Source organism: Phodopus roborovskii, unplaced genomic scaffold (assembly GCF_943737965.1).
Source record: "Phodopus roborovskii unplaced genomic scaffold, PHOROB, whole genome shotgun sequence".
NCBI classification, from domain to species: Eukaryota; Metazoa; Chordata; class Mammalia; order Rodentia; family Cricetidae; genus Phodopus; species Phodopus roborovskii.
Window position 1 is genome coordinate 212,080 of NW_026125052.1, and position 25,493 is coordinate 237,572.

Sequence of the window (25,493 nt, forward strand, 5' to 3'; positions counted from 1 at the left end):
TTGAGTTTTAGGAGTCATGGTGGGGATGATGTCTGTTCAAAGCTTCTTTTTCTGTCAAAACTGTAAGTGCTAAAGTGCATTCTGTCACCCACAGGGCTTTCACCTAGGGACTTAGAACCACTGATATACTTTGCCTACAAAGGGTTTCCATTCTTCATCCTTTTGACAGTGAGTAATAACCATCATCTCCCAAGAATCAACAAGTGTAGCCTTTATCTAGGCTACCCAGCAAATTGGTATGGGCAGAGCACTCACTACTCAGCTGACATGAATCCAGACATAGTGGATGGTCAAAGAAAATACAGGAAGAGGGCTCAACATTGCATTAAAGATTAGTTAGCATGTGACAGAAAATACATTGATCTTTTCTGTGAGAATCTCATGAGTATTTCTGCTACATTTTGATTGCATCCAGATATTGCCAGCTGTTGCAGATAGCTCTGTTTTTTCAGTATTCTCTGAGGATTCCCCCATAATTCATTGATCAACAAGCTTTGAAATGGAAGACAACATTTGAACTTAAGGTACAAGACAGTTTTGACCTTGACTAGGGAGAAGAAAGTTACAGGTCAGTTGAACTCATGCAGCTAATCGAAAAGGGCATTTCTGCTTGAGGCTCTGATGACAGATATCACACTTAGAAATCTGTGCCATTAAAAACCTGTCACTAGGAGCCATTCCCCTAGGATCTGTTGACTAGGTTGTGTGGCACTTTAAAAACACGTCTGAATCATCATTCCTCAGAGAAAACTGGAGATAGTTGGCGTCACAGCTTGGTCCTAACTTGGACCAGTCTGCAAATAATCTTTCCAAAAGCTAAATGGAGAAAAGGAATAAAAAGAAAAAAGAAAATCTTCAGAGACTTGGAAAGGTCACGTGTGACGTCATGAAGAGTAAATGAGATAATCTTAAAGGTGAGCCCTGTACAGCTCGACTGGTTTCTGTTGTGGTGGTGCCTCCTTGGCCTACCAGTGGTGAGAGGTGTCATAAGAGGCCTCACTTGCCAGAGTTCAGGCTGAGTTCATGTCAGACCTTTTTTATAGCACTTTTAAATGTCCTGGGATGCAGTTAGAATATTAATTTAGGCTGCTCAAAGTTTCCAGCTGTGCCAGCATAAAGAGGCTGAAGCTACTGCAGCAGGCCTCCTATATTATGGATAGAAAGTAATTGCTGGGTGCAGGCTGACGCTGACAGGATACTCTTTCCCCAGCAGCCCCTGAAAGTACCTTTAAAAAACATTATTATGGTTATTAAGCATTTTTAGCTCACTTTTGTGTTCCAAAGTGCCTTATAATAATCATTTCTATTTGTTTTTTTTCCTGTTGATGTCCCCGAGAAGTGAGCAGGTTCATACTGTTATGACCACATGTTGCATATGGTATATATTGCCAGAGGAAGGCAAGCCTCTCCTTATACCATCTGCGGCCTTCCTTGGACAGTCTTGAAGCATAGCCTAAGTGGGCATTCTGTTCCTTTGCTCACTGAACCCATTTTTTTTTAAACCATTTTTTATTGGGAACGTGAATATTGTGAGTTTTGTGTTCCCTTTACCTGCAATTTACAGTAAGAAGTATTTTATATCATGTGCACTTAACACAGGTGAAATGGAGATTAACTATTACTGTTTATGAGCTGCAGTGTTATTCTCTGTTTTGCTTGTGTTTTTTTAAGGCATGGCCTTGCTGTGTAGCCCAAGCTGGCCACCTGCCTGTGATCCTCCTGCTCCCACCTCTTAAGGACTGGGATTACAGGCATACTCCATGCCTAGCTGATATATATTTGTTTTTCCAAGACAGTTTCTCTATTTAACAGTCCTGGAACTCGAAGTGTAGACCAGGCTAGCCTCATTCACAGAGATCTCCCTGCCCCTCCCCCCTGAATGCTGGGATTAAGGGTATGCGCCACCTCTGCTTGACCTTATAATCATTCTTATATAGCACCTATGCTCAGGTAGGCACTGAGAATCCTGTAGTAAACAAAGGACAAAAATTCCTTCATATAATTCATGTTTTACTTGGAAGGGTACAATCAAGCCAACAAATGTTAAAAAGAAAAATAAAAAGCTTGAGGGACAGGAAAGAGCACAATGAAAAAATAAACTAAAACAGGGATCCAGGGATTAGAGGGGAGGGTGATATGTTACTATCATAATACAGGGTCCGGAAGACCCACCTGCCTGAGCAGATCAACTGTGATTAACACAGAGCCCTTCGGAAGCAATAAATGATGCAGATGTCAGGAGGAAGAATATTCCACAGAAGAAACAGCAAGGGCAAAAGCACAAAGTTGGAAGATGTGGGCTGTGTGCAAAGAACAGAGTGTGTATCTGGAATTACAGGGGAAGCCATCACAGGGTGAATGGGGACCAGATTCGTTGCAGTTGTATTCTGAATGAGATGGAAAGCCATTGAAAGTTTGAACAGAGAAGTACTTGCCCACCAACCTACATTTTAAAATCCTCTGCCTACCGTATTGAAAATAAACTGGGGAGGCTAAATATTGTGAAGGGGAGTTGTAGGCAGATGAGTGGAGACAAGTGCAGAAATAGGAAGATGCTAAAAGTTCTGTGTTCCATTTATTGAGTTTGAAATAGCCAGAGCTGGAGAGATCTCAGCAATGAAGAGTGCAATCTGCTCTTCCAGAAGATCCAAGTTTGATTCCCATCCCATGTCAGGTTACCTCCTGTAACCCCCTGTAACTCCAGTTCTAGGGAACCAATGCCTCTGGCCACCATGAGCACCCACACTAATGTGTACAAAACCACACACAGACACACTTTGATAATAGTTTAAATTATCCTTAAAAACTATGATAGCAGGAAGGTGGGCTTGATAGTGATCCCAGCACTTGGGAAGCAGGGGTGAGAGGACGTAGGAAGCTCTAGGCTAGCCTGGGCTGCATAATTAGACCCACTCTCTTATCAAAAATGTTTTTTGTTTATTAAGTTGTAATGATTTCTGCCTGTCTCTCCAGGAGTCAAAGGTAAGGGGATCAGGAGTTCCATCCAGCCTGAGCCACACGGCAAGATTTTGTCTTTAAAACTGTGAAGGCCTGGGTGTAGCTCAGTCTTCAAGTACTTGCCTAGCATCTGGAAGGCCCTAGATTCAATGTCTAGCATCCTAAAGAAAAAGAGGTGGGACAGGAAAAGATGAGAAGATAGGTTCTGTGAGAAGGCTCAGCAGTTAAGAGTACTTGTTGCTTTTGGAAAGGACCCAGGGTTCAGTTCCCAACACCCACATGGTGACTCACAGCCATTTGTAACTCAAGTTACAGGCAATCCAACTCCCTCTTCTGACTTCTGCAGGCACCAGACATTCACATACATGTACAGACATGCATGCAGGGGAAACACCCATACACGTGGGATTATATCAAAGAGGGGGACAGGTTCTTTTCCTGTTCTGAGGATGGTTAGCATATCCGTGAAGCATCCAGCTGCTTGCTTGTTTGTTTGGTTTTTGTTTTTTCAGACAGGGGCTCTCTATATATATACTTGGCTGGCCTGGAACTCACTCTGTAGACTCCTAGTTGCTGGGATTAGAAGGTGTGTACTAGCATGCCTGACTTTTAGCATTCTCTCTCTCTCTCTCTCTCTCTCTCTCTCTCTCTCTCTCTCTCTCTCTCTTTTGAGTCAGGCTTTTTCTGGCTGTCCTCACTCTGTAGACCAGACTGGCCTAGAACTCACAGATACCTGACTACCTCTGTATCCCGAATGCTGGGATTAAAGCTATGCAACACCACTGCCCAGAGTATCTGGCATTCTTTAGGGTGCAGTCTACTCCCTATAAGTGCTAGATAATATTTAGGCTTTGATTTGAAACTGAAAGCCACTACCATCATTTCATCTCCAATCCTGGACCTCATTGAGAGTCTGTGTTCCTGAGATCTTACTGATATTTTTGTTACACATATACTTGAAGTGTAAAGGAGAGAAACAAGTGAACAAACCAGTGTGTTTGAATAATGACCTTAACTTCATTCAACAAATATTGATTGAACCAGGCAGCATGAGTGAGATGCCCCTGCACTGTCAGCTCACTGTGACAGTGGCCCTATGTAAATAAGCGTATTCTGCACTGTCATAGTAGTGTGTACCCTGGACACTGTGAGGGGGCTTAGGGTTTCTGAAAAATTTAAGACTGAACTGAGTCATACAGTTAGATAAGTTAGACAAAGCTTGAGGAACAGGGTGTATCAGGCAGAAAGAACAGCCTGTAGAAAATGCAGGGCTGCGAGTTTCCATATTGGGGATATGGTTGAGGTGAAGGAAATAGCCTAGAAAGGCAGACAAGAGGCGGATCCATGGGAGCATTGATCCCTGAAATGAAGGCAGTTCTACCCAGGGGTAAAAGTTTGAAAGCTAACATGAACGAGATTAAAACATATCCCCAGCAAGTAACCTGTGCAGTTGCTTCTAAAAGATGGACTCTCACCAAGCCACAGTAACATCTTGGTTAGCTCAAGCAAACAGTTTACCAGTATGCTTTTTAAAACTCTGATCCCTGTATAGCATGGTATTAATAATAAAATCTTGGATAATCCAATGTGGTTGTCCTTAATTATAAAAGAATCTCAGTTAAAAAAAAAAAAAAAAAAAAAATCAAGCCAGGAGATGGAGATAGTGAAGGTGGTTTAATGTCATGAATTCACCATTGTGCTTGAACTAGACAGCATTCTGCAGCATTCTGTGTGCTTAACAAATATGAGCTCATTTATGACAGCCCTGTGAATATGCTTTTGATCTTCTTGTGGACAGGAAATTAATCTGAATACTATTTGCCCTGAGTCACACAGCAAACAGATGTCAGGGTTAGAATTTGAGATCTGTTGTTCTGACTCCCTAGACCCTGCGAGCACTGTCTGCTGCCTTTGATTAGAGTATCTGCTTTACAGAATTAGTCTAGAGCAGATATTTGGGGCAGTCTTTGAAAAGATGAGAACCCTGTGATATGTGTCAGAGGGGCAGAGGGCTCCTGGCTTTCATGTGTTTATGAGGTCCAGACAGTAAGCAATTGGTTTAGCCTGCTGACCTCAAGGAACATCCGTGGCCTTGCACTGCTGTCAGGCTGCAATTGGAATAGCAATCTCAGGACAGGCGTTTATGAACTCACTCAGCCTTCTTAGAGAGCACTGCTGTAAATTAGTGGTCTTTCTAGATGCTCTTTCCAGAGGGAGAGGCAGTTATTCTCATACAGAGCGGTCCTCCAGTGTCCATTGTAAAAAACAAACAAACAAACAAACAAAAACAAACAAATAAAAAACCTGTCAAGATAGTTTTGATAGAAGCCTTTGGTGAAGAACCCTACCCCCTAGGGAGATAAGCATTATATTTTCTCTATTTTTAGTTTTATCACAAGTGCCTGGAGTAGAGTGAACGCCCATAAATCTTTGACCCGGCACATTGTGAAATCTGACTGCTTTATATTCACGGATGATGGTAATAATAGTCATTAGTATTCATGAAACCCTCATGTGACCAGCCGGCTCCGGTTCCCCAGTGTCACTTGTAAATGCCCTTTGGAGCCAGGCACTGTCTTGAGATCTTCTTGAGGCCCTAATTTGAGGGAAGAGTTTCCTTTTCTCTAATTGTCCTGCTGAGAATCAGGTGAACTTGAGCTTAGCCCTCTCCCAGAAGCCCACAGCTGTGAGTCTCTGAAGGCGGTGCTTCAGTACACCATAGAGACGCTACATTTTTTTTGCTAACGTTAATTACCCTGCTTACCTTACCATGCTCAGTCTGTGTGGTGTAGGCTTGGGAATTGGAAGGTTAGAAGCACAGCTTACCAAGAGAGCAATTGAAGGGATTCTGAGAGGTCAGAGAGATGTGTCAAGGAGGCAAGGTGGTAGTTAAGTTCAGAAAGACGAGTTGGTAAGAAATAAAAGGACTGCAGTTTCAGAAAGGACTTTCTTCAGTCACATAGCTCCAGTTTTGGTAGACTTGGCTGTGTAGTTTAGGTAGAAAAGGGGGAAGATGGATGGGTCAGTGCCTCAATCAACCCACATCAGAGAAGCTTCTTCTAGGAATAGATGGGAATTAACACAGAGACCCACAATTAGACAATGTGCAGAGAGTGAGAGACTTCAGAGCACTCTATCCTAAATGGGATATCTCCATCAAATCCCTGCCCTTCCCCCAAGGACCAGGAATGGAAGCTAGGCAGCAGTGGCACACACCTTTATTCCCTGAGGCAGGTGGATCTCTGTGAGTTCCAGGCTAGCCTGGTCTACAGAACGAGTTCCAGGACAGGTTCCAAAGCTACACAGAGAAACCCTGTCTCGAAAACAACAAAAATAATAAAGGATCGGGGACCCAAAGGTAATGGATGAGTCCAAGGAAACTGTTTTCCAGACACAGCAGGATTGATGTATGTAAGAACTCAGAGACTGTGGTATGATGAACAAGACCTGCACAGGTTCAAGCCAAATAGGGTCCGAGCACACAGGAGAAAGTGGATGTGTAGTTCCATTCTAACCAAGAGGAGTCAACAAAAGGAAAAATCAGTTTTCTTCAGTGGAGTGTCATTGGAAATGTCAGTCACAATCTTGGGCAGACCCAAGCACAGGAATACTCAGAGGACATATAAACAACTCTGGTATTCTTGTGGGCTTTTTGTTTTATTTTGCTTCATTTTGATTTTGTTTTCTGAGGGTTTTTTTTTTTTTTCTTGTTTTTGTTTTATTAGTTTTTTACCTTTTTTATTTTTATTTTTGTTTTTTTTGGGGGGGCATATATTTGATTTTGGTTTTTGAGACAGGATCTTTGTAACATAGGCTGACTTGAACTCAGAGTCCTTCTGCATCAGCTTCTTAGGTATAGAGATTATAAGTGTGAGCTACCACAACCAATTTCTTTTACTTTTTAAGAGCAAAGTGAGAAAGAAATAGGCTTGGTTAGCGATCATAGAACTTGCCCAGAGGAACATTTTCTGCAGTGCCGGGAGCACAGGGAGGAAGTCAGGTGGCAGCAAGCTGTGGGAGATGGTGTCTTAGAGCAGCTCCTCTCTTCTCACCTCATATGCTCCAGAGCCTGCTGCAGGCAGGAGTCAGCCTGTCCCCCATGCACACACTAGTGGTGGGCCCCAAATAAAAGTGCCTGCAGTGGCTTATTTAAAACAGCATGTGCACACTAGGGTAAGACCATAGTCCAGAAGTTTGTAAGAAGAAACTCACTTCTCTGCTTAAAGGCTTTTCCTTGTATCTATCAGATTACCAGTGTTTGAGCTTGATTAGCTGTAGGGTGTATGGTTTTTCTGCCTGCCACCGGTCTTGTCCCGCCGCCACACCAGCCCCAATTAACACACAGAGACTCTGTATTAGGTACAATGCTATTGGCCCGGTACTAGCTTCTTATCGGCTAGCTATGTCTTAAATATTAACCCATTTCTGCTGATCTATGTATTTTCACGTGGTCTTCTCTTACCGGTGAGCCGGCCAGCATTCTGCTTTCTCCAGACCCTCCATCTTGACTCCTCCTTCCTACTTCCTCTTTTGTCCTTCTCTCCTAGTCCCTCCTATCTTCCTTTCCTATTGGCCAACAGTGCTTTATTCATTAACCAGTATGAGAAACATACATACATAATGGCATCTCCCATCAATATGCTTTCTTTATGGTAGTGCCTGATTATCAAACCCATCTCTTGGAAAAACTAAGAGGCCTTGGTGACCTCTGGTTTTTGTGGAAGAAAAAACAAGGAATTGAAAATTAGACAAGTTTGAGTTTGAATCCTGCTATGGTCTTTATGACCCGACCTGAGTTGTCCCTTTTCCTTTCTTTAGTTTCTTTATCTATAAAACAAGAAGGGAACAATACCTACATTGTTTAGAATAGTTATAAAGAAGAATAGAAATATCACTGGGGAAGAGGGCTGGAGGATAGCTTAGGAGGAGGACTGAATTCTATCCTCAGAACCTATATGGAAACTCTAGGTGCTATGGTACATGGATGGCAAAGGCAGAGACAGGAGGATCCCTGAGGCTCACTGACAGGCCAGCCTGGCCTAATTGGTGAGCTCTAGGCCAATGGAAAACCCTGTGTCAAAGGAGGTAGAGAGTGTTTTTGAGTGTGGTACCCAGAAGTTGTCCTTTGACCTCTGCACATTCATCATAGTACCCATGTACACATAGGAGCACTCAGAATTTTAAAGTAGTTTTTTTTTTTTTTTAAGTTAAAAAGACAAAACTGCAGAGATTATTCTCTGTCTAGAACAGTGGTTCTCAACCTCCCTAATGCAGTGACCTTTTAATACCATTCCTCATGTTGTGGTGACCCCCAACCATAAAATTATTTCATTGCTACTTGAAAACTGTAATTTTGCTGCTGTTATGAATCATAATGTAAACATCTGATATGCAGGACATCTGATATACAATCCCTATGAAAAGGTCATTTGATTCCCAAAGGGTTTGTGACCCACAGGTTGAGAACCTCTGCTCTAGAGGGTATACCATAGACAATTCTCCTGAAGAACGATGGCTTACAGGACATCTGATATACAATCCCTATGAAAAGGTCATTTGATTCCCAAAGGGTTTGTGACCCACAGGTTGAGAACCTCTGCTCTAGAGGGTACCATAGACAATCCTCCTGAAGAACAATGGCTTGCAGGTGGCCACAGTTGTCAGTGAGTGAGGGCAGATGTGCTTTGCAGCGATGGGCTGGTGTGTTGATTAGGAGGCCTGCACTGATTGAAATAGGAAGTAGACTTCTAGACACATATCTATTATCCTCCTACCTGGCTCCTTATTGAAGTCCAAATTTTTCCGCTTTGCTTTCCTGCCAGGTGGCTGTTAAAAACAATATTGATGTCTTCTACTTCAGCTGCCTCATCCCACTCAATGTGCTTTTTGTAGAAGATGGCAAAATGGGTAAGTGTGTCCTCCTGTCCTGCTAAATATTCCTTTGGCCATCATCTGAATGGCAGGCATAACATAGCCCTAGAAGTACAGACCATTTTGAAATTTTAAAATGGGTTTAGGATATTCTAAAGCCCCAATAAACAATTGGTCATTGGCCTTTTGTCAGTTGCTATTTTTACTCTGCTATCCCAAATCCCAGAGCCACTTACTTGACTGACCCAGCCCTGCCCCGCGCCACCCCCCCCCCCACACACACACAGGTGAGACAGGGTTGAGGACAGCTGTGAATTCGGTCTTTGCAAGTTATTATCTGTGTGACTGTGGGCAAGATGCTTGGCCTTTCTTTTTTGTTGTCTATCTTTACAAAATGGAAGTTTTTTATTTTTTTTTTTAATGACTTAGTGAAATAGTATGTAAATTTAACACTTACTGAACACTGAATTCATACTAAGATAAGAATTCAGTAATTTGTAATAAACCATTAGTCTTCTGTCCTACCCCAAGGTAGCTATTGGCTTTTCCCTTTCCTTACTTAAGAAACTACCATCCAGGAGGGCCTAGACCCTACTCCAAATGACTTGACAGATTTTGATGATCCCTCCTGGAAGGCATCACCCTCTCTGTGGAGTGGGGAATGGAGGGGGCGGGGGGGGGGCATGGGAGGGAGAGAGAACTGGGATTAATATGTAAAATAAGAAAAAAATTTCATATATATGAACAGCCTTCAAATCAAAAAAAAAAAAAAAAAAAAAAAGAAACCACCATCAAATTGGGTGTAGTGGGGTGCAGTACCCTTTTAAGAGGCAGGTGAATCTTTGCTTTCAAGGCCATCCTGGTCTACAGAGTAGAGTTCCAGGACAACCAGGGCTACACAGAGAAACCCTGTCTGGAAAAAAGAAAGGTCACAAGATGTGCCCAAAGTCACCCAAGTAGGAATACAAAGTGCCCAATCTAAACTCTTAAATGCAAACTTTTTTTCCAGTGTCTATTAGTTCGGTCAATAAGGGCCTACCTAGTATACAGCACCATTGCAAATCGGAAACTTTGCTCTGAGCCTAGCCTGCTCCTAGCAGGCCTAGGGAAAACTGGTGGAAACATCAGGGAACAGAGTACTGACACACCCACTTTTCCCCCTTCCCCATACAGAGCGCCAGGTCTTCCTTGCGACATGGAAGGATATTCCCAATGAAAATGAACTTCAGTTTCAGATTAAGGAATGTCATTTAAATGCTGGTAAGCAATAACTCTTGATTCGTTTTCATTTTAATAAGTCAAATAAAATGTTTAAAACTTTCCTTTCCTGTCCCCACTTTCCGAATTTAACATAATTCTGGTGGATTACATGTTAAATACATTACTTTGCAAATCTCTCTTAAGTACTTGGCATGTTTCCCAGACATAGTGGGGCACACCTGTAATCCAAAAATGCAGGAGGCTGAGGCAAGAGGATTACAAATTCCAGGCCAGTCTGGGCTACATAATGAACCCATTTCTTTTTATAAAACACGTGCACAGCACATACACATACACACAAACAATATTACCCAAGCATGGTGGTGCATATTTTTAATTCCAGCACCACTTGAGTCAGAGGCTGGCAGATCTCAGGAGTTCAAAATCAGCCTGGATGTACATAGTGAGTCTCAGGCCAGCCAGCACTGTACATGACACCTTCTCTCTCTTTCTCAAAATACAAAAAACCAGCCAACCAAACAAAACAAAACTGGATATTATCAATTCCAAAGTTTAAGGCACTAAATTACTTACAAGCTACAAGATTTAAAATATAGAAACTAATCCTAACTTTTAGAAGACCCTAGATTTGTTCTCAGCACTGCAATATGTAGAAGCTGGCCCATGTACTATACTAGTCCTTCAGTAGCAAAAGTGTCAATCATGTTACTTAAATATCCTAGGCATCCAGTAAAGTTGTACTTGAGGACAGCCACCCTCCTCAGGATTGAAAGACTATGTCATCTCTTGGATCAGTGTTTGGCATTGGAGGAAAGGATCTGAGAGCTTATATTGAGAATTCTGCTTATAAATAAAACATTCATCACGGTTGATCAAAGCCTAGCTGGCAACCTTTACTGTTCTCCCTTTTGTCAACTTTCCTATAACAACAATAACCTTTTAAGTCACCATTAATTCCTAAACCCTTTCATAGTTGATTTTGTTGTTATAGTAAAATACAAAAAGAGGTAATACGAAAGGAGAGACAACAGCAGCTGTCCATCCCTAGGGCTTTGTTTCACTGAAATGTTTACTGTTCAGAATGCTGGCTTTTGTAGCAGCCTTCCTTCCCCTCCCACTCAGCACCTTCCTCATTTACCCCTCGCCTCCTCCTCTATATAGTGGTGGTCCTCCTTAAGGGTTTTCAGCCTACTGCCATTCTCTGTTGCATTTGGAGCAGAATACTGAGAAAGGAGACAGTATGCAGTACAGAAAGATGAAAACGCTTTCACTGCCTCATCATTCCAACTTTCTGTTTTTAACTCTAAGTTTTTGGATTTCTGCATTGTATTTTTCTTCTATGTTCAAACAGACCTTTATATGTATGGCTTTTGAAATCCAAATACCAGCATCTTCCTGTGCTGCCTCTCAAATGTGCTGATCCTGTTGGGCCACCAAGACGTTCTGGAGGCTAAATGCCTGCTTGAAGCTTCAGACATAAAAGACAGCCTGGCACCCTTTGAGCATAGATGCTTCAGGCAGAGCTGGCTGTAATAAGGGTTACCTCACATCTCCTCTGCCCCTGGAGAATGTGTGAGGAGAGACTCTCACAGTTTCCTTTTGTGGGTTTTTAAGTAGCTGGCTGTGTTCACCGGTCAGTTACAGTGAACCATATTTAGTGAGCACAGTTCTCCACAGAAGGAACTGTTTCTCAGGAAGTAGGAAGCCTTGGCTGTAGAATCCATGGTGCTGGTGCCAAAACCCAGAGTATGCCCCACTGAGAACTAGCCCCTGCACCATCTGTGGCAGCTGTTCCAACAGTGTATACCTGGGAACACCTGTCCCTTAATAAAAGGTGGGGAAGTTGCCCTGTAGTGATTAAAGTTAGGAAATACAGCATACGGCATGCCTGTGTATTCACACACGGAAAGCTCCGGTAAGTCCTACATTAGATAAACCTATCTGATCTAGTGGTAAGCAAATATATTTGCTTATAGAACTACAGATCACAAGTGCTTGCTGCTAACATCTGGTGGAAAGCCACTGTTCCTTCTCTACAGAGAGTAGGAAATAACTAGGGTAATTGGGAAGCAGTTTTGGTTTTAGGGGTCCTGTGTGAAAAACATGTACTTGCATGGAGAAATTGTCTGTCCTGCTAAAAGACTAGAAAGAAAAGAATACATACTGCACCAAAGCCTGTGGTCCTCCTCTCAGGGAGGCCGTCTCCTCTGATGTAGTCCTCACAGCAGACTGTTTTAAAAACCACTGAGGCCTCACACCAATTCCTCCTGTGTATGTGTTCCAAATGCTGTTGAACCAGTTTCCTGGTAGCACACATGGTGGCAGTGGGGGACAGGGAGCATAAGAAAAACAGCCAGTTTGTCTTCTCCAGCTGCCCAAGGCCATTTCCCATGCTAAATCACTGCTAATCTTCCTAGACCACTTTCTTCAGCTAATCCCTCCTGAGGTATGGAAAGCCTTGGCCTTTACATTTCCTGCCAGTCGTGAGGACTCTATTAACAGGAGCCTTTGCAGGTTTGGTGCCTTCTGATTCAACACCCTGTGTCTAGCTGAGAGCTAAAAATACCATCCTTTCCAGCTGATCTTCCCTAATCACAATAGCACCAACACTTAAAATAGACCTTCTGTGCTGGCGAAGACGTTTGACAGATGGAAAGAACACTCTGGGCTACAGGAAGTCACAGCCTTAAAGGACTCACCAACTTAGCAGTGAGCTTTTCTGTTCCTGATCCATTTCTAGAGAAGAAAGAAACCCTCTGCAAGTCTTAATCAGACCTTAATAAAGATGTCTGTGGTGTGGGTGTTGATGGTATTGCTATTTGTTGTAAATACTAGAAAACTTTAGGTTAAAAAGGCACCAATGGACAAGCCTCCTATTTCCCATTTCTCTAGTTCTTCCCCCCCTTTCTCTATCTTTTTTGTTTATTTATCTATTTTATTTTAAGACAGGATCTCACTGTCTGTAGACCAAGCTGGCCTCTCAGAGATCCACCTGCCTCAGCCTCCAGAGTTTCAGAATTAAGGCATGTGCCACCACTGCCCAGCCATATTTTACTTTTTGCCTATCTTTGGGATTGTTACATATATTGAAACACTACCTTAAGTATACAAGAGGTAGGTACATTTCCATCCATATCTAAAAAGGGGTACTGTGGCAAGCAGTTTGGCAAATCTGTTGTTTGTTTACTATACTCAAGGAACTTCAAACACCTGGTATGTATCTTCACTTGTCTGGCACTGTGTAAAAAGAGCTATTTCTTTAGGCATGGGCACTAAGTGAGAATGAGTTAGATTTCTATTTTATTGTGGCTTTCCCATGCTTTGCAACATTTTAAGAATGGAAACTTTCCTAGTTGGCACTTTACTGTAATTCCCCCCAAAATGATTTTTTTTCCCCTAGTCCTTTTCAGCAGTCTTTTTTTGCAATGTCCTTTTCAGATGAGCAGTTTTGAACTTGCTAATCAATGCCTCAAAAGGGCCCAAATGCAGATTTCCACCATCCATTTTGTATTCCTTCTTTACTCTTATTGTTGACAAAATTGTGACCTTAACTAAAGAAGAAAGCTGAGAGAAGGAAGACCACACCCACATCTTTCAAGAGCCCAAACACCCAGATCCACAAAGAAAATGGATAAGAAGAAATGACATCTTGAAGCAAGTACAATCATATTTGACCATTATCCTACTTTGGAACAGATCTCAGGATCTTGTGCCTGAGCTAGCATCCTTTGTAGACACTGAAGCTGGTGACGTTACATCCTCATTCTCACAATCTCACAACGCCCAGATTCTGTTCCGTATGCCAGTAGTTCAAGTATAGAAAACAAACTGGTATTTTAAGAAGTCTGTTCCAGTGTGGCTGGAAGCTGCCTAACATCTGGCTCTCACTACATCTTTTTCTGCCTCAGCCTCCTGGTTGAGGTATGCAGCACTAGCGTTTGCCACCCTTGATTGGTAAACTTAGCAGAGTAAGTATCCTTCAGTCCTTAAATCCTCAAGCTCAAACCTGAAACTTCAGTGGTAGGTCCTTGTCTGATGCATGCCAGGCTCTGTGTTCAGTGTGTTACACTGCAAAAATTAAATTTTAAAATATGTGGGTGTGGTGACTTGTATCTGTAATACCAGTACTAGGGGAGATGGGGATAGATCACTGTAAGCTGGAAGTAGCCTAGTTTACACAGCCTAGGATATATAATGAACCCCCCCCAAAAAAAACACACACCTTAAATATTAATAATATGGTTTAAGTGACCAGATAAAAATATAAAAGTTGACTCATACATACTTTATTATAGAACCCTCCTTCCATTCAGCCTTCTGATAGAAGTCACAGTACATCCACCCATTCAGCATGAGCACAGGCCCATTCCTTCTCTGTCATCTGTTACACAAATGGTGAGATCACAAGAAGTCTGTAGGCATATGGGCCTCAATACATGGATAAAGAATGTTCACCTATACAACAAGACTATTCAACAAAACACCTGCCTTTCTGGAAAATAGGCAAGCATCTTGAAAGTTAGGCTCCTACTGCCCTGACTCCCTACCATGATGAACTGTGAGCCCAAACAAATCCTTCCTTTCTTTCAGGGAGTGTTGTCACAGCCATGAGAAGAGTAATTACTATGAGTCTTAGTAAATCCTGAGGCCTATCTATTGTGTACTCTTCTTAGGTAACTCTTAAACCAATGATAATGTACCTTATTCTGTTTTCTGTCTGATAATATGACAGACAGGCCCTTCGTTTTGCCTGCCTGTATTAGAGGAGCCCCCTAAAATGTGTGTGTGTGATAGAGTTCATCAGGGAATGCAGGAGTATGTGATGGCTCACAAGAATGTCAGAGAAGGAAATACATTTGAGATATTAACAGAAGTCTCTAAGTTTTGTATCTCTATTTCTAGACACAGTTTCCAGCAAGCTACAGAACAACAATGTATACACTATTGCCAAGAGGAATGTGGAAGGGCAAGACATGCTGTACCAGTCCCTGAAGCTCACTAATGGCATTTGGATTTTGGCCGAGCTACGGATCCAGCCAGGAAACCCCAATTATACGGTAAGGCCTTTCCCAGAATGTGTGGAATATGTTAGAGTTAGAGGGTAAAAACCCTTACATTTATTTCATAGTGCCCTACAGAGACCTGGAGGGAGTACCTCCAACCTGAGATACCCAGAACAAGCATTCAGTAAAGGAGTCCCTAGTTGGCTCTCCTCACTGTAGTCTTCTGGCATTCAGAAGGCATGGTGCTGGGGTGGATCATTTGCATCTGACAATAAGTAGTTCTGCAAACCCATCACTTCCCTGACACAAAGCAATGCTTCAGCAACAATTTGGTGCTATAATAAGCTGTTAAGTGTTTCTAGCAGTGCATCGTGGTACACACCTTTAATCCCACCACTTGGTAATCAGAGGCAGGCAGATTGCTGTGAGTTTGAGGTCAGCCAGAGCTTCCTGAGTGAGACCCTGTCTCAAAATTTAAAAAAAGAGAAAGAAAGAAAAGAAAGGAGAAAGAAAGGAGAAAGAAAGAAAAGGAATGTTTCTGGAGCTGAGAGATGGTTCGGTGGGTAAACTGTAAATAGTGGGTACACAGTGGGTTGCTGTGTAAACACGAGGACCTGGGTTCAGATCCCCAGCACCCACATAAAACCTGGGCCTAACCATACAGGCTATAAACCCAGCATTACAGGAAGGGGAGGCAGGAGGATCTCTGGAGCTTGCTAACTAGCCAGCCTCCTGTATGCCTTGAGGATGTCTAGACCTAGACACTGCTACTTCAAAGCCATGAGTTGAACAAGTCACTAGTTAATTATTCTTTTTGGGGGCCTAGGGGGTTGAGACAGGGTTTCTCTGTGTATCTTTGTAGATCAAGCTGGCCTCTAGCTCAAAGAGATCTACCTGACTCTGCCTTCCAAGTGCTAGGATTAAAGGCCTGCATCACCACCACCTGGCCTAATTAATCATTCTTAACCATGGCTTCCTTAGCCTGGAGGGAAGTCTCCAGTCTGCAGGTTTCCCCTTTATCTTGAGGAACCTCTTCCAGTATCCCACTGAACTGAAGTAGAAGTTCTGGGTTGGCAGCAGAAATGAGTGCTTTGCTAAACAGCAGAGACTGGTCCCTGCAGCCCTGAGCTCTCTCTGGTGCTGAAGTAAAATACCATCTCCAGGCAGGGGCTGCTTGTGATCTGCATTGGGAAGGTAACCTTGAAATGGGAAAATACCTTAGTCTCGTGTGTGACTGTTTTGAAAGATGTGCTGGGAAGAGATTCAATATTGACTAGTTCTGAGGAAGGTGAAAGTCAGAGCCTGCTATTCTTCTGACACCACTCTTCATTTTGACAGCTGTTGTGTATATTAACACACATCAAAGGAATGGTCCCACCCCAAACAGACATTGGCAGTGTTTTCCCTGGTGTAAGCTAGAGAGCTGTGTGTGTGCCTACTGCTGAGTCCTGTCAGCCTGGGCTTTCACAGTGAGCACATGTGAGTTTTCCCATGAGGTGTACACACCTCCCTCCTGTCCCTTCTACTGTCTCTTATCTTTTTTGTTTTGTTGTTTGTTTTAGGTTTTTATGAGACAGGTCTAGCTATCCTAGAATACATTATATAGTCTAGGTTGGCCTCAAACTCACAAAAATCCATCTGCCTTTGCTTCCCAAGTACTGAAATTAAAGGGAGTTCTGGGATGAAAGGCATGTGCCACCAAGCCAAGCTCCTGTCTTACTTTTTTCAGAGAGTGATAATCTACCCTGTCATTTACCTTAAGTCCCCGGGACAAGGAAACCCTCTGTTCTCCTCCTACAACAAAGTTGTTATTTACTTGATTTACTTTTCTAGACATTTGCTCAAAGCCTGTGTGCATGTTTCTTTTTAACTCACCATTCATTAGTGTATAAATTGTTCCTTCTTCACTAAGTTAAAGAAGCATGTTAGTCCCAGAAACCATAGTCAAAAATGTTTGGAGAGGAGCAGGTGAGATGGCTCATTAAGTAAGTCACTTGTCACTGAGCCTGATAACTTAACAGTTCAGATTCCCAAACCTACATTGCAAATGGAGAGGCTTGGTCCCCACCATTTGACCTCTAACCAAAGTGAAGTGGGACTGGACCCTGGGTTCCCAGCTGTGTGAGAGGCTCAGAAGGAAGACCACAAATTCAAGGCCAGACTGGGCAACCTCAGAGACTCTCTGTATTAAAGGAAAAAGGAAAATCATATTCAAAATCATGTGATTTTTTTTAAGTAGACAAGTGATATTTAGAGTTCAGGTGTTTGTTAATGGTTCCTAAAGCTTATTGTTTGAGAAGGTCTGTTCATTCTCTTAGATATAACATTTTACAACATGCTTCATTTGGAAATAATTGCAAACTCACATGGTTTTAATGAGACTTTTGGCTCTAACCCAGTTTTTGTACTGATAATAGTATCTTACACATAACATACTTTCAAAACTACAAAATAATTGACATTAAAAGAGTGACTTGTTTTTTCTGTGTGGGAGGAGTCATTTGTGTTTTTGTTCTTCTTTGTTTTGGAGATAAGTTGTCCTGGAATTCACTATATAAACCAGGCCAGTTTCAAACTCAGTGACTCTGTTGCCTCTGCCTTTGAGGTACTGGAATGTAGCCCTAGCCCTGGCAAACCCTCATTGGTTCTCTTATGATTGTTTCATTTTGAAAATAAATTATACATCACATAGCCTGTTTTTTATATGTGTCTATCAGTGTGTGGTGTGTACATGTATGTATTCTTGTGTGTCAGTGCATGTGTGCCTTAGTCAATATTCTATTGCTCTAAAGAGATACCATGACCATAGTAACTCTTATAGAGGGGAAACATTTAATTGGGGCTGGCTTACAGTTCAGAAGTTTAATCCATTGTTGTCATGGTGGGAAACGTGGCAGCCCAAAGGCAGGCATGGTTCTGGAGAAGGAGCTGACAGTTCTGTATCCAAATCAGCAGGCAGCAGAGAGATAGAGAACATTTGAAACCCCAAATGTCCAGCCCCCAGTGACAGATTTGTCCAACAAGACCACACCTACTCTAACAAGGCACACCTCCTACCCACCCAACACTACCACCACCACCCCACCCCACCCCCTTCAAGTATTGCCACTCCCTAATGGTCAAACATTCAAGTATTTGAGGGGGGGCATTAATATTCAAATCACCACGTGTATGTGTGTGTGTGTGTATACATATATGCATATACATATACATATATGTGGAAGTCTGAGACTGACATTGGGAGACTTCCTCTGTCTACTTTATTCATGGAGACAGCGTCTCTCACTTGAACCCAGAGCTCACCAGTGCAACTAGTCCAGCTAACCACTGGTATTTCAGGCAGGTGAACATGCCCATTCAGTATGTATGTGGGTGATGAGAATCCAAACTCTGGTCCTATTGCTTACACTGAACCTTTTTCCATTCCTTAATATAATCTATTTGAGTTATTTTTTGAACATTCCATAATATCTTTGGCTTTTTCTAGTTGCTCACGTGTACCAGTCATTTGCTTTTTGTGTAGTTATATACTAACCAACTGTATGCATCAACCATGGATTCTTAAATTATGAAGTAAAAGACATGTTCTCCTCCGTAGTCTTTTAAATTTTAAGGTATTTGTAAGCTGTATGGTGATGGACTCGCCTTTAATCCCAGTACTTCAGAGACAGAGGCAGGTAGATGTCTGGGAATTCAAGGTCAGCCTGGTCTACTGTGAGCCAAGGCTACACAGAGAAACCCTGTCTTGGAAAACCAAAAGAAATATTTGTAGATTCACAAACAGTTATAGAAAGTCATATAGTGAGCTATTCCATGGGTGAACTAAGGAGATCTCAAATGATCTCTTTTCATTTGGCCCAGAAAACACAAGCATGGGAATCAAGAGATTCAGGTCTTATCACTGCACTTTAAGAACACCAGGAAGTTTTCAGCCAGTCAAAGCACACAAATCCAAAAGCTTTAGTCCGTTATCATCATGGTAAGAAGCAAGGTGTTATGCAGGCAGACATGGTACTGGAGAAGTAGCCAAGAGTTCTATATCCAGATCCACAGGCGGCAGGAAGAGAGAGAGACTGACTTGAGCGTTTCAAATGCCAAAACCCATCCCCAGTGACACACTTCCTCCAACAAGGTCACACCTCCTAATAATGCCAAACCCTTAGGGCCTGTGGGGGCCATTTTCATTCAGACCACCATAGCAAAGCCTTGCTTACCCAAAGCCTCACTTTTGATGTGAAGAGCAAAAGCGAATAAAAAGTCTCCAGGGTTCACACTGACCCTGTGCACTAAGCTGCAGAATGAGATTGAAGCCCTGCACAGGCCTGTGTTCAAGTTCCCTGACCTCCAGAAAAGCCACACCTCCTAGGACTGGGGCTTACCATGTTTAATGCACATTAATTTGAAGACATGATAGCTAAGAAGCTGCTTATTCCCCATGTCTGAGGGTCAGAGTCATTCCTCTGTGGTTCCCTGGTAAGTGGGAGGTATACTCCATGATCTCAGCACTTGAGAGGCAGAGGCAGGAGGATTGTTGCACGAATCAATCTAACCTGCGTGGAAGAGGAAGGAGAGAGAGGAAAACTGTTTATATTCTATAAAGGTATGGCCACATCCCTACACAAGTGAGTCTCCCTGACTTAGTTAAGTATGACAAATGACTCTTTTTGGTGGGTCTGGGTGGGCAGTGTCCCTGGTTGGTATAGAAGACATATCACATAAGCATGTTAGCAGTTCAAAAACTAAAACCTGGGGAAGGTTTCTTTTCCCTTGGGAGCCATACAGAAGTAAAAGCTAGGGCTCTAGCTATGGTGAGCAAACTTCCACCTTTGCTAAGGGAAGGGTTGGGGCAGAGAGAGAACCTTATTGACAGAAAGGTACTAACCCTCTTTAGCCTGGGGGTTAACTCCCCTCAACTGTGTCTCCTTGCTTCTCCCTCTTGAAGCATATATTCTCCCAGGAGAATTTTCCACATTGGCAGGGGAGAAGTTATAGGGGAAGGGGTACAAGAATTGCCTATACTATGAGAAATTTAAAAGTTGGGGAAGTGTGGGTGGGGAGATGGCCCAATCCTACACAGCCATGAGGAAGACCTCATCCAGGTCACCAGCACCCACATAAAAATCTGGGCATGGGGAATGGAGGGCTGGGTCAGTGGATAAGAGCACTTGCCAAGCTTGCAAGAGGATCCTGGCCCAGTGCCCAGAAGCCACATGGTGGCTCACAGTTACCTATAACTCCAGTTCTAGTGACTCTGATACTCTTCTGGCCTCTGGTGGCACTAGGCACACACATGGTCATATACATACATGCAAGCATGCAAACAAAACACTCATACACATAAAAATTTCAAAAGTAAATAAAACCTTTTTTAACTTAAAAAAAAAAAAAAAAGTTGTGTATGGCAACATATATTGATCCCAGTGCTGTAGAGGCAGAGACAGGATGAGTCCAGACAAATGGGTGAGCTCCAGGATCAGGGAAGAGAAGAGACCTTGTCTCAAAAATAAAGTGGAAACTGATGATGACAGCTAGTGTCAGCCTGTGGCCCCAACTATGTCCATACATGTACACACTAACATGAACATCAGCACACAACCAAAACCAAAATAGGCAATAAGGGTTATAGACAAGATTCTCAGATAAATTCGGGGGGTGGGAGGGGGTTAGATTTAAGAAGCAACTTGTTCTCTATCTGTGTTTTTACATTAGTTGTAGGTTGCTTTGTTTTGTTTACATTTGTCAGAATGCTCTTCATGACCGATAATTTTGCAAATGTCCTAGGACTGTAAAAGACCAGTGAGATAGCTCTGCAGGAATGGTCCTACTAATCCAATCCTAACTGGGTCCCAATCCCTGAGACCCACACAGTGGAAGAGTAAATCAGCTATCCACAAGTTGCCCCCTGACCTCCAAACAGAGGTGCACACATAGAAATTTTTTCTTAAAATGGCTTTAAATAAGTATCCCACAGCATTCTTTTATATATATATATATGTGTGTGTGTGTGTGTGTGTGTATACGTGTGTATGTATATGTGTATATGTGTGTGTGTATATACACATTTGTGTGTGTGCAAGTGTATCCATAATGTGTACATGTGTGCATTCAGTAACGAGGTCAAAAGCAGTGTCTTCTTCAATCACTTCTCACCTTACTTTTAGACATTGTTCCTCTCTGATCTCACCGTTTTATCTAGAATGGCTGACCATACCATGGGGATCCTGCTGTTTTCACCTTCCTCTAACCCTGGATTCACAGATGTCTGCCACTGTGTCCAGCTTTTTACATTGGTTCTAGGGATCATATGTTCATACTTACATGGCAACCACTTTACCTATTGAGCCAGCTCTGTGTTTTGTTTTTTATGAGACACTGACTCACTCTAGCTCAGGCTGGCCTGGAACTTGCTGTTTTTCTGAGGCTGGCTTCAAACTCACAGCAGTCCCCCCATCTCAGCCTCTCAAGTGCTGAGTGCTACCCCCTAGCTCACTTTAAGTTTTTAGGATGTTGTTGTTTCAGGAAATTCAGAATTGTCCAGAATGTTTTTTACCTTTTTTTTTTTTAAGTGTTTTCATGTTGGATATTATGGTAAATCATCCAGAGTCTCTACAGAGACAGTAAAGAGGTAAAATAATGTAAAATTTCACAGCAGTACACTGTAGAGAATAACTTATTTTATGTATAGAATATATTTTGCATGTTTGCGGGTATTATTAATATTTTGCTTAACCCTAATGCAGTTAAAGAGTTAAAATTTGGGCATAATTTGTGTTCTTTATCACGAGAATCTTAATATTGATGTTTAAATTTGATAATTGTTGAACTAAAAGAAGAGACGGTGGTGGAGGAATAAAGTGTTTCTAGAAATGTCTGATTCCTCTGTCTAAAGAGGGAGAAAATGCCTCGAAGCAGCTGACATGAGCTGCTGTCTATACTATGTGTCTTTTGTGTCCTGGCTTCCTCTATTAGTGTGTATACACTCCTCGGGGTACAGAAAGGACCAGTCCTGTGAACCTTTACTTAAACATGACTGTCCTCCTGAAATTGGGACTGAGATCCATATTGGACAGAGGAACTGAGATTGTCACCAAGTTAAGGGTTTCCTTGGTACTGGCCTCTGTGCCCTTGGCAGAGCCGCAGAGCAGTGGCCCCTGTGATCACGTGGGCTGTAGGGAGACACGCAGCACAGCTTGACACCAATGAAGCTGAAGCTCTGAAATCCATGGTTTGTATTAATGCAAGCCTCTGTTTGGTTGTCCAGTCATAAAGTATTTCAGAATGTCATAGACTGTCTTCACTTGAGTGCTTGAATGCATTTAGAACCAATGCCATCTCTGTGCTAATCTACTTTCTCCTCCTTTTCACAGCTGTCACTGAAGTGTAGAGCCCCTGAAGTCTCTCAGTACATCTATCAGGTCTACGACAGCATTTTGAAAAACTAATAAATGGGTTCTGTACCCTCCAGCCACCCTGTAATCGGTGCAAGCCAAGAACTCTTAACTAAAAGAAGTCGTATTGCTGTGTAGAGCCTGAACCCAAACACTGCGCCACCCACCCCGGTAGTGACCAGTCGCCTTGTGCTGACATTAGTATTCACCCTGTCAGATAGGTTACCTTCCTGTGACACATGTAACCCTGCTTCCATCATCCCCACCTCTGCTACCTGCCGCTCTCAGCCCTCCCTTGTGAGCTTCTCCATGCTGTGCCAATGGCTAGCTTTTTCTACACCCTCTTCTGAGTGTAGTTTGATATTTTGTAATCAAAAGCTCCTTTCACAGGCAGAAAAAGGCAACAAATTAATTAAAGCAAGGAAAAGTGTCACTGAAACATAAACTGCACCTTATTGTTTTATATTTTTGTACAGATGAGAAATTGAGGTAGAACAGTGAATAGGAAGGGTTAACTAACTAGTCAGGCAGTCTTAGAGGAGACACAGGACCGGCCCCTAGCCTGTTCTGGGGGTGGTGGGGTCTCTTGTCTGTGGCAACCCTACTCCTGGTCATTTGCATTTCCACTTTTCCCCTCTGTCCAGATTCGTCCCTTGGCCAAGCCTTCAAGCTCCCTTATGTCCCATGATCTCTCATTTGATGACTCCATGCTTGGCAGTGGTGGTCTGCATTGATGTTTCAGAGTGCAGGGACACTGGGCATGTAGGCTCAAAGCTGAGAGGTGGTAGAACTCTGTTATCATACTGACTGAGGAAGCTGAGGAGAGGTGAGTGAGAATCATAGTGTCCCCACCACCACCACCACCACCACCACCACCACCACCACCACCACCACCACCCCGCCCCAGCCACCTTCCCTGTGTTCCTCAGGGCCAACTCACATTGAAAGTCAGTGTTTTAGAGTTAAAATAGACCTTAATGGCTTATCTGACCTTGTTTTTCTATAAAGAAAGGTAATAGACAAAAAGTTTACTATTGCCAAGGCCTCTTGGCTCTTGAGTAGCAGAACTAAGGCTGTGGTTCCCTGAAGCTTCCTCAGCTTCCCTGTATGGCTGGCTCCTTGTTCTTTTCCTCAAAGCCCTCTGCCTTTCCTGTACTGCTTGTGGCTCTTTGCATACCCCATACTGAGTTTGTGTTCCACCATTCCCTGGTGTCCGGTGGCAGTTGACATCTTCTCAGTTACCTGAATGTATACCCAGGTAACAAGAATGAAATGGAGCTAACATCAGGCTCTCTAAAAGCCACCGTTCTGGAGTCCAGTCAGTGAGTATAGAGATGTTGCCCATTCTCATTATCCCTCTGCTCTCTGATCTGTTCTTTGTCCATGGTACTCAAGCTCCAAAGCAAAGCAAGATCATCTCAGAAAGCCATGTAGTTCTTGACATCTCTCAAAGGGCTGGGGATGTGAAGGCATCAAAGAATGCCTTTTAACCACTACCCTGCTCAGTCCTGTTCACAGTGTGGTACAGCCTGGCACCTGGTATTCAGGGTCCATTCAGAATCCCCTGCCTAAGTCAGCAGCATGCCAGGATCCAAACCTCATGCTGGATTCATCCCTAACCCACTGGACCCAGAGGAGCAATTGTGGATAATCAGAGTAAAGCCCAACAACTTCCTTCAGCCATGTGTCTGGAATGACCCTGTTTCCTCCCAGCTGCAAAGCTTCTCTCAAGTTCCATAAGCCTTGAGAATCTTTAAGAGAATTGCTGGCTGGTGGAAAGGAAATACATCCCTCCCTCACCATGCAGGGAATAGGAAATAGTACATGGTTGTGTGGGAGGCAGGTAGGTTGGTGATATGTTGGGTGGAAAAGCAAGTTGACAAAGTTCCCTTGTTGAGACTCATTCATGGAGTCAGTTGGATATAAGTGGTGTAAGGGGTTCACACTACAAACACAATTTTCTCATCTCAAAGCAAGCTGTAATTCCCAAAAGAAGAGTATGTGTCAGCGTAAGCAGAAAGAACAATTTTGTGCCAGGATGAGTTCACCCCCGAAACTGAGGCCCCTAAGCCTCTCCACCAGTGGCAAATAGCAATGCTGTACTCTGCTGGCCTAACCGAGCCAATCGGTGATGACCTGTGGGGAAGTCATCTCCTTCTTCGGATACTCCTTCACATGAAAGGGCTCTTCTGAGGAGGCAGTCTGTTGCCTCTGTCACAGCTTCCTGTCAGACCCCTTTCAAGCCTGACCAGATTGGGAGAGATGGGGTTAGGTCCTCCTGTACCCACTCTCCTTGGCTTAAGTATGTCTCTGTTGTGAGCTGGAGTACAGAGGGCAGAGCTCCTTTGGGTCAGATTCCCTGTGTATCTGTCCTCAGCCAAGCCTGGTCCATGTGTCTTGTTGTGAAGCTTGGGATGCTGGAGCCAGGTGTGTGAGGGTAAAGGTTGCCCTAAGAATGCTTATTCTTCTGTTCTTGTTGGGATTTGTTCTTTGGGGGGGGGGGGGAACTTGACCTTGTGTATTCATCAATAAACTCATTTACACAAAATAAAGTTTGTGGTGTATACTGTGTTCTCAGGACTGACACCCCAGGACAAAACATAGCTGGCCAGAGAAGGGACATTAGTAACCTCTTTTGCTGTTGGGTTTTTTTTTTTTTGTTTGTTTGTTTGTTTTGGTTTGGTTTTGGTTTTTGGTATTTTGAGACAGGGTTTCTCTGTATTGCTTTGGAGCCTATCCTGGAACCTGCTCTATAGACCAGGCTGGCCTGTAACTCACAGAGATCCACCAGCCTCTGCCTCCGGAGTGCTGAGACTAAAGGCGTGGACCACCACCGCCTGGCTTGTTGTGTTTCTAATGGCCCCAACCCTCCCAGGGGTTCAGCCAGATGAAATTAGGACTGAGGAAAAGCCTTCATCTCAGGAAGTCACCTGTTCAAGTCTCACCACAACTTCAGGAAGGTGTGTGCAGGGGAGCCAATCTCTCTGGCAGCTGTTCCCAGGACACTGAGTAGAATGGCAGTGGCCTCGTTGCCCTGGGTTGTCAGTATCTG

The 25,493-nt window shown here is 43.1% G+C and overlaps 1 protein-coding gene across 3 annotated transcripts in view; it reads left to right on the top strand.

Annotated features, from left to right (window-relative positions):
* Ap2b1 (adaptor related protein complex 2 subunit beta 1) overlaps nt 1-22,529 on the top strand; it is a 106,145-nt gene extending 83,616 nt beyond the window's left edge. For all 3 annotated transcript variants that reach the window (XM_051179725.1, XM_051179677.1, XM_051179790.1), the window contains 4 exons: nt 8,781-8,865; nt 10,003-10,089; nt 14,953-15,107; nt 22,421-22,529. In XM_051179725.1, the coding sequence (XP_051035682.1) occupies nt 8,781-8,865; nt 10,003-10,089; nt 14,953-15,107; nt 22,421-22,495 (402 nt within the window). In that variant the 3' untranslated portion in view covers nt 22,496-22,529. The remainder of the gene's footprint in view (nt 1-8,780; nt 8,866-10,002; nt 10,090-14,952; nt 15,108-22,420) is intronic.
* Nucleotides 22,530-25,493: the final 2,964 nt, after the last annotated feature.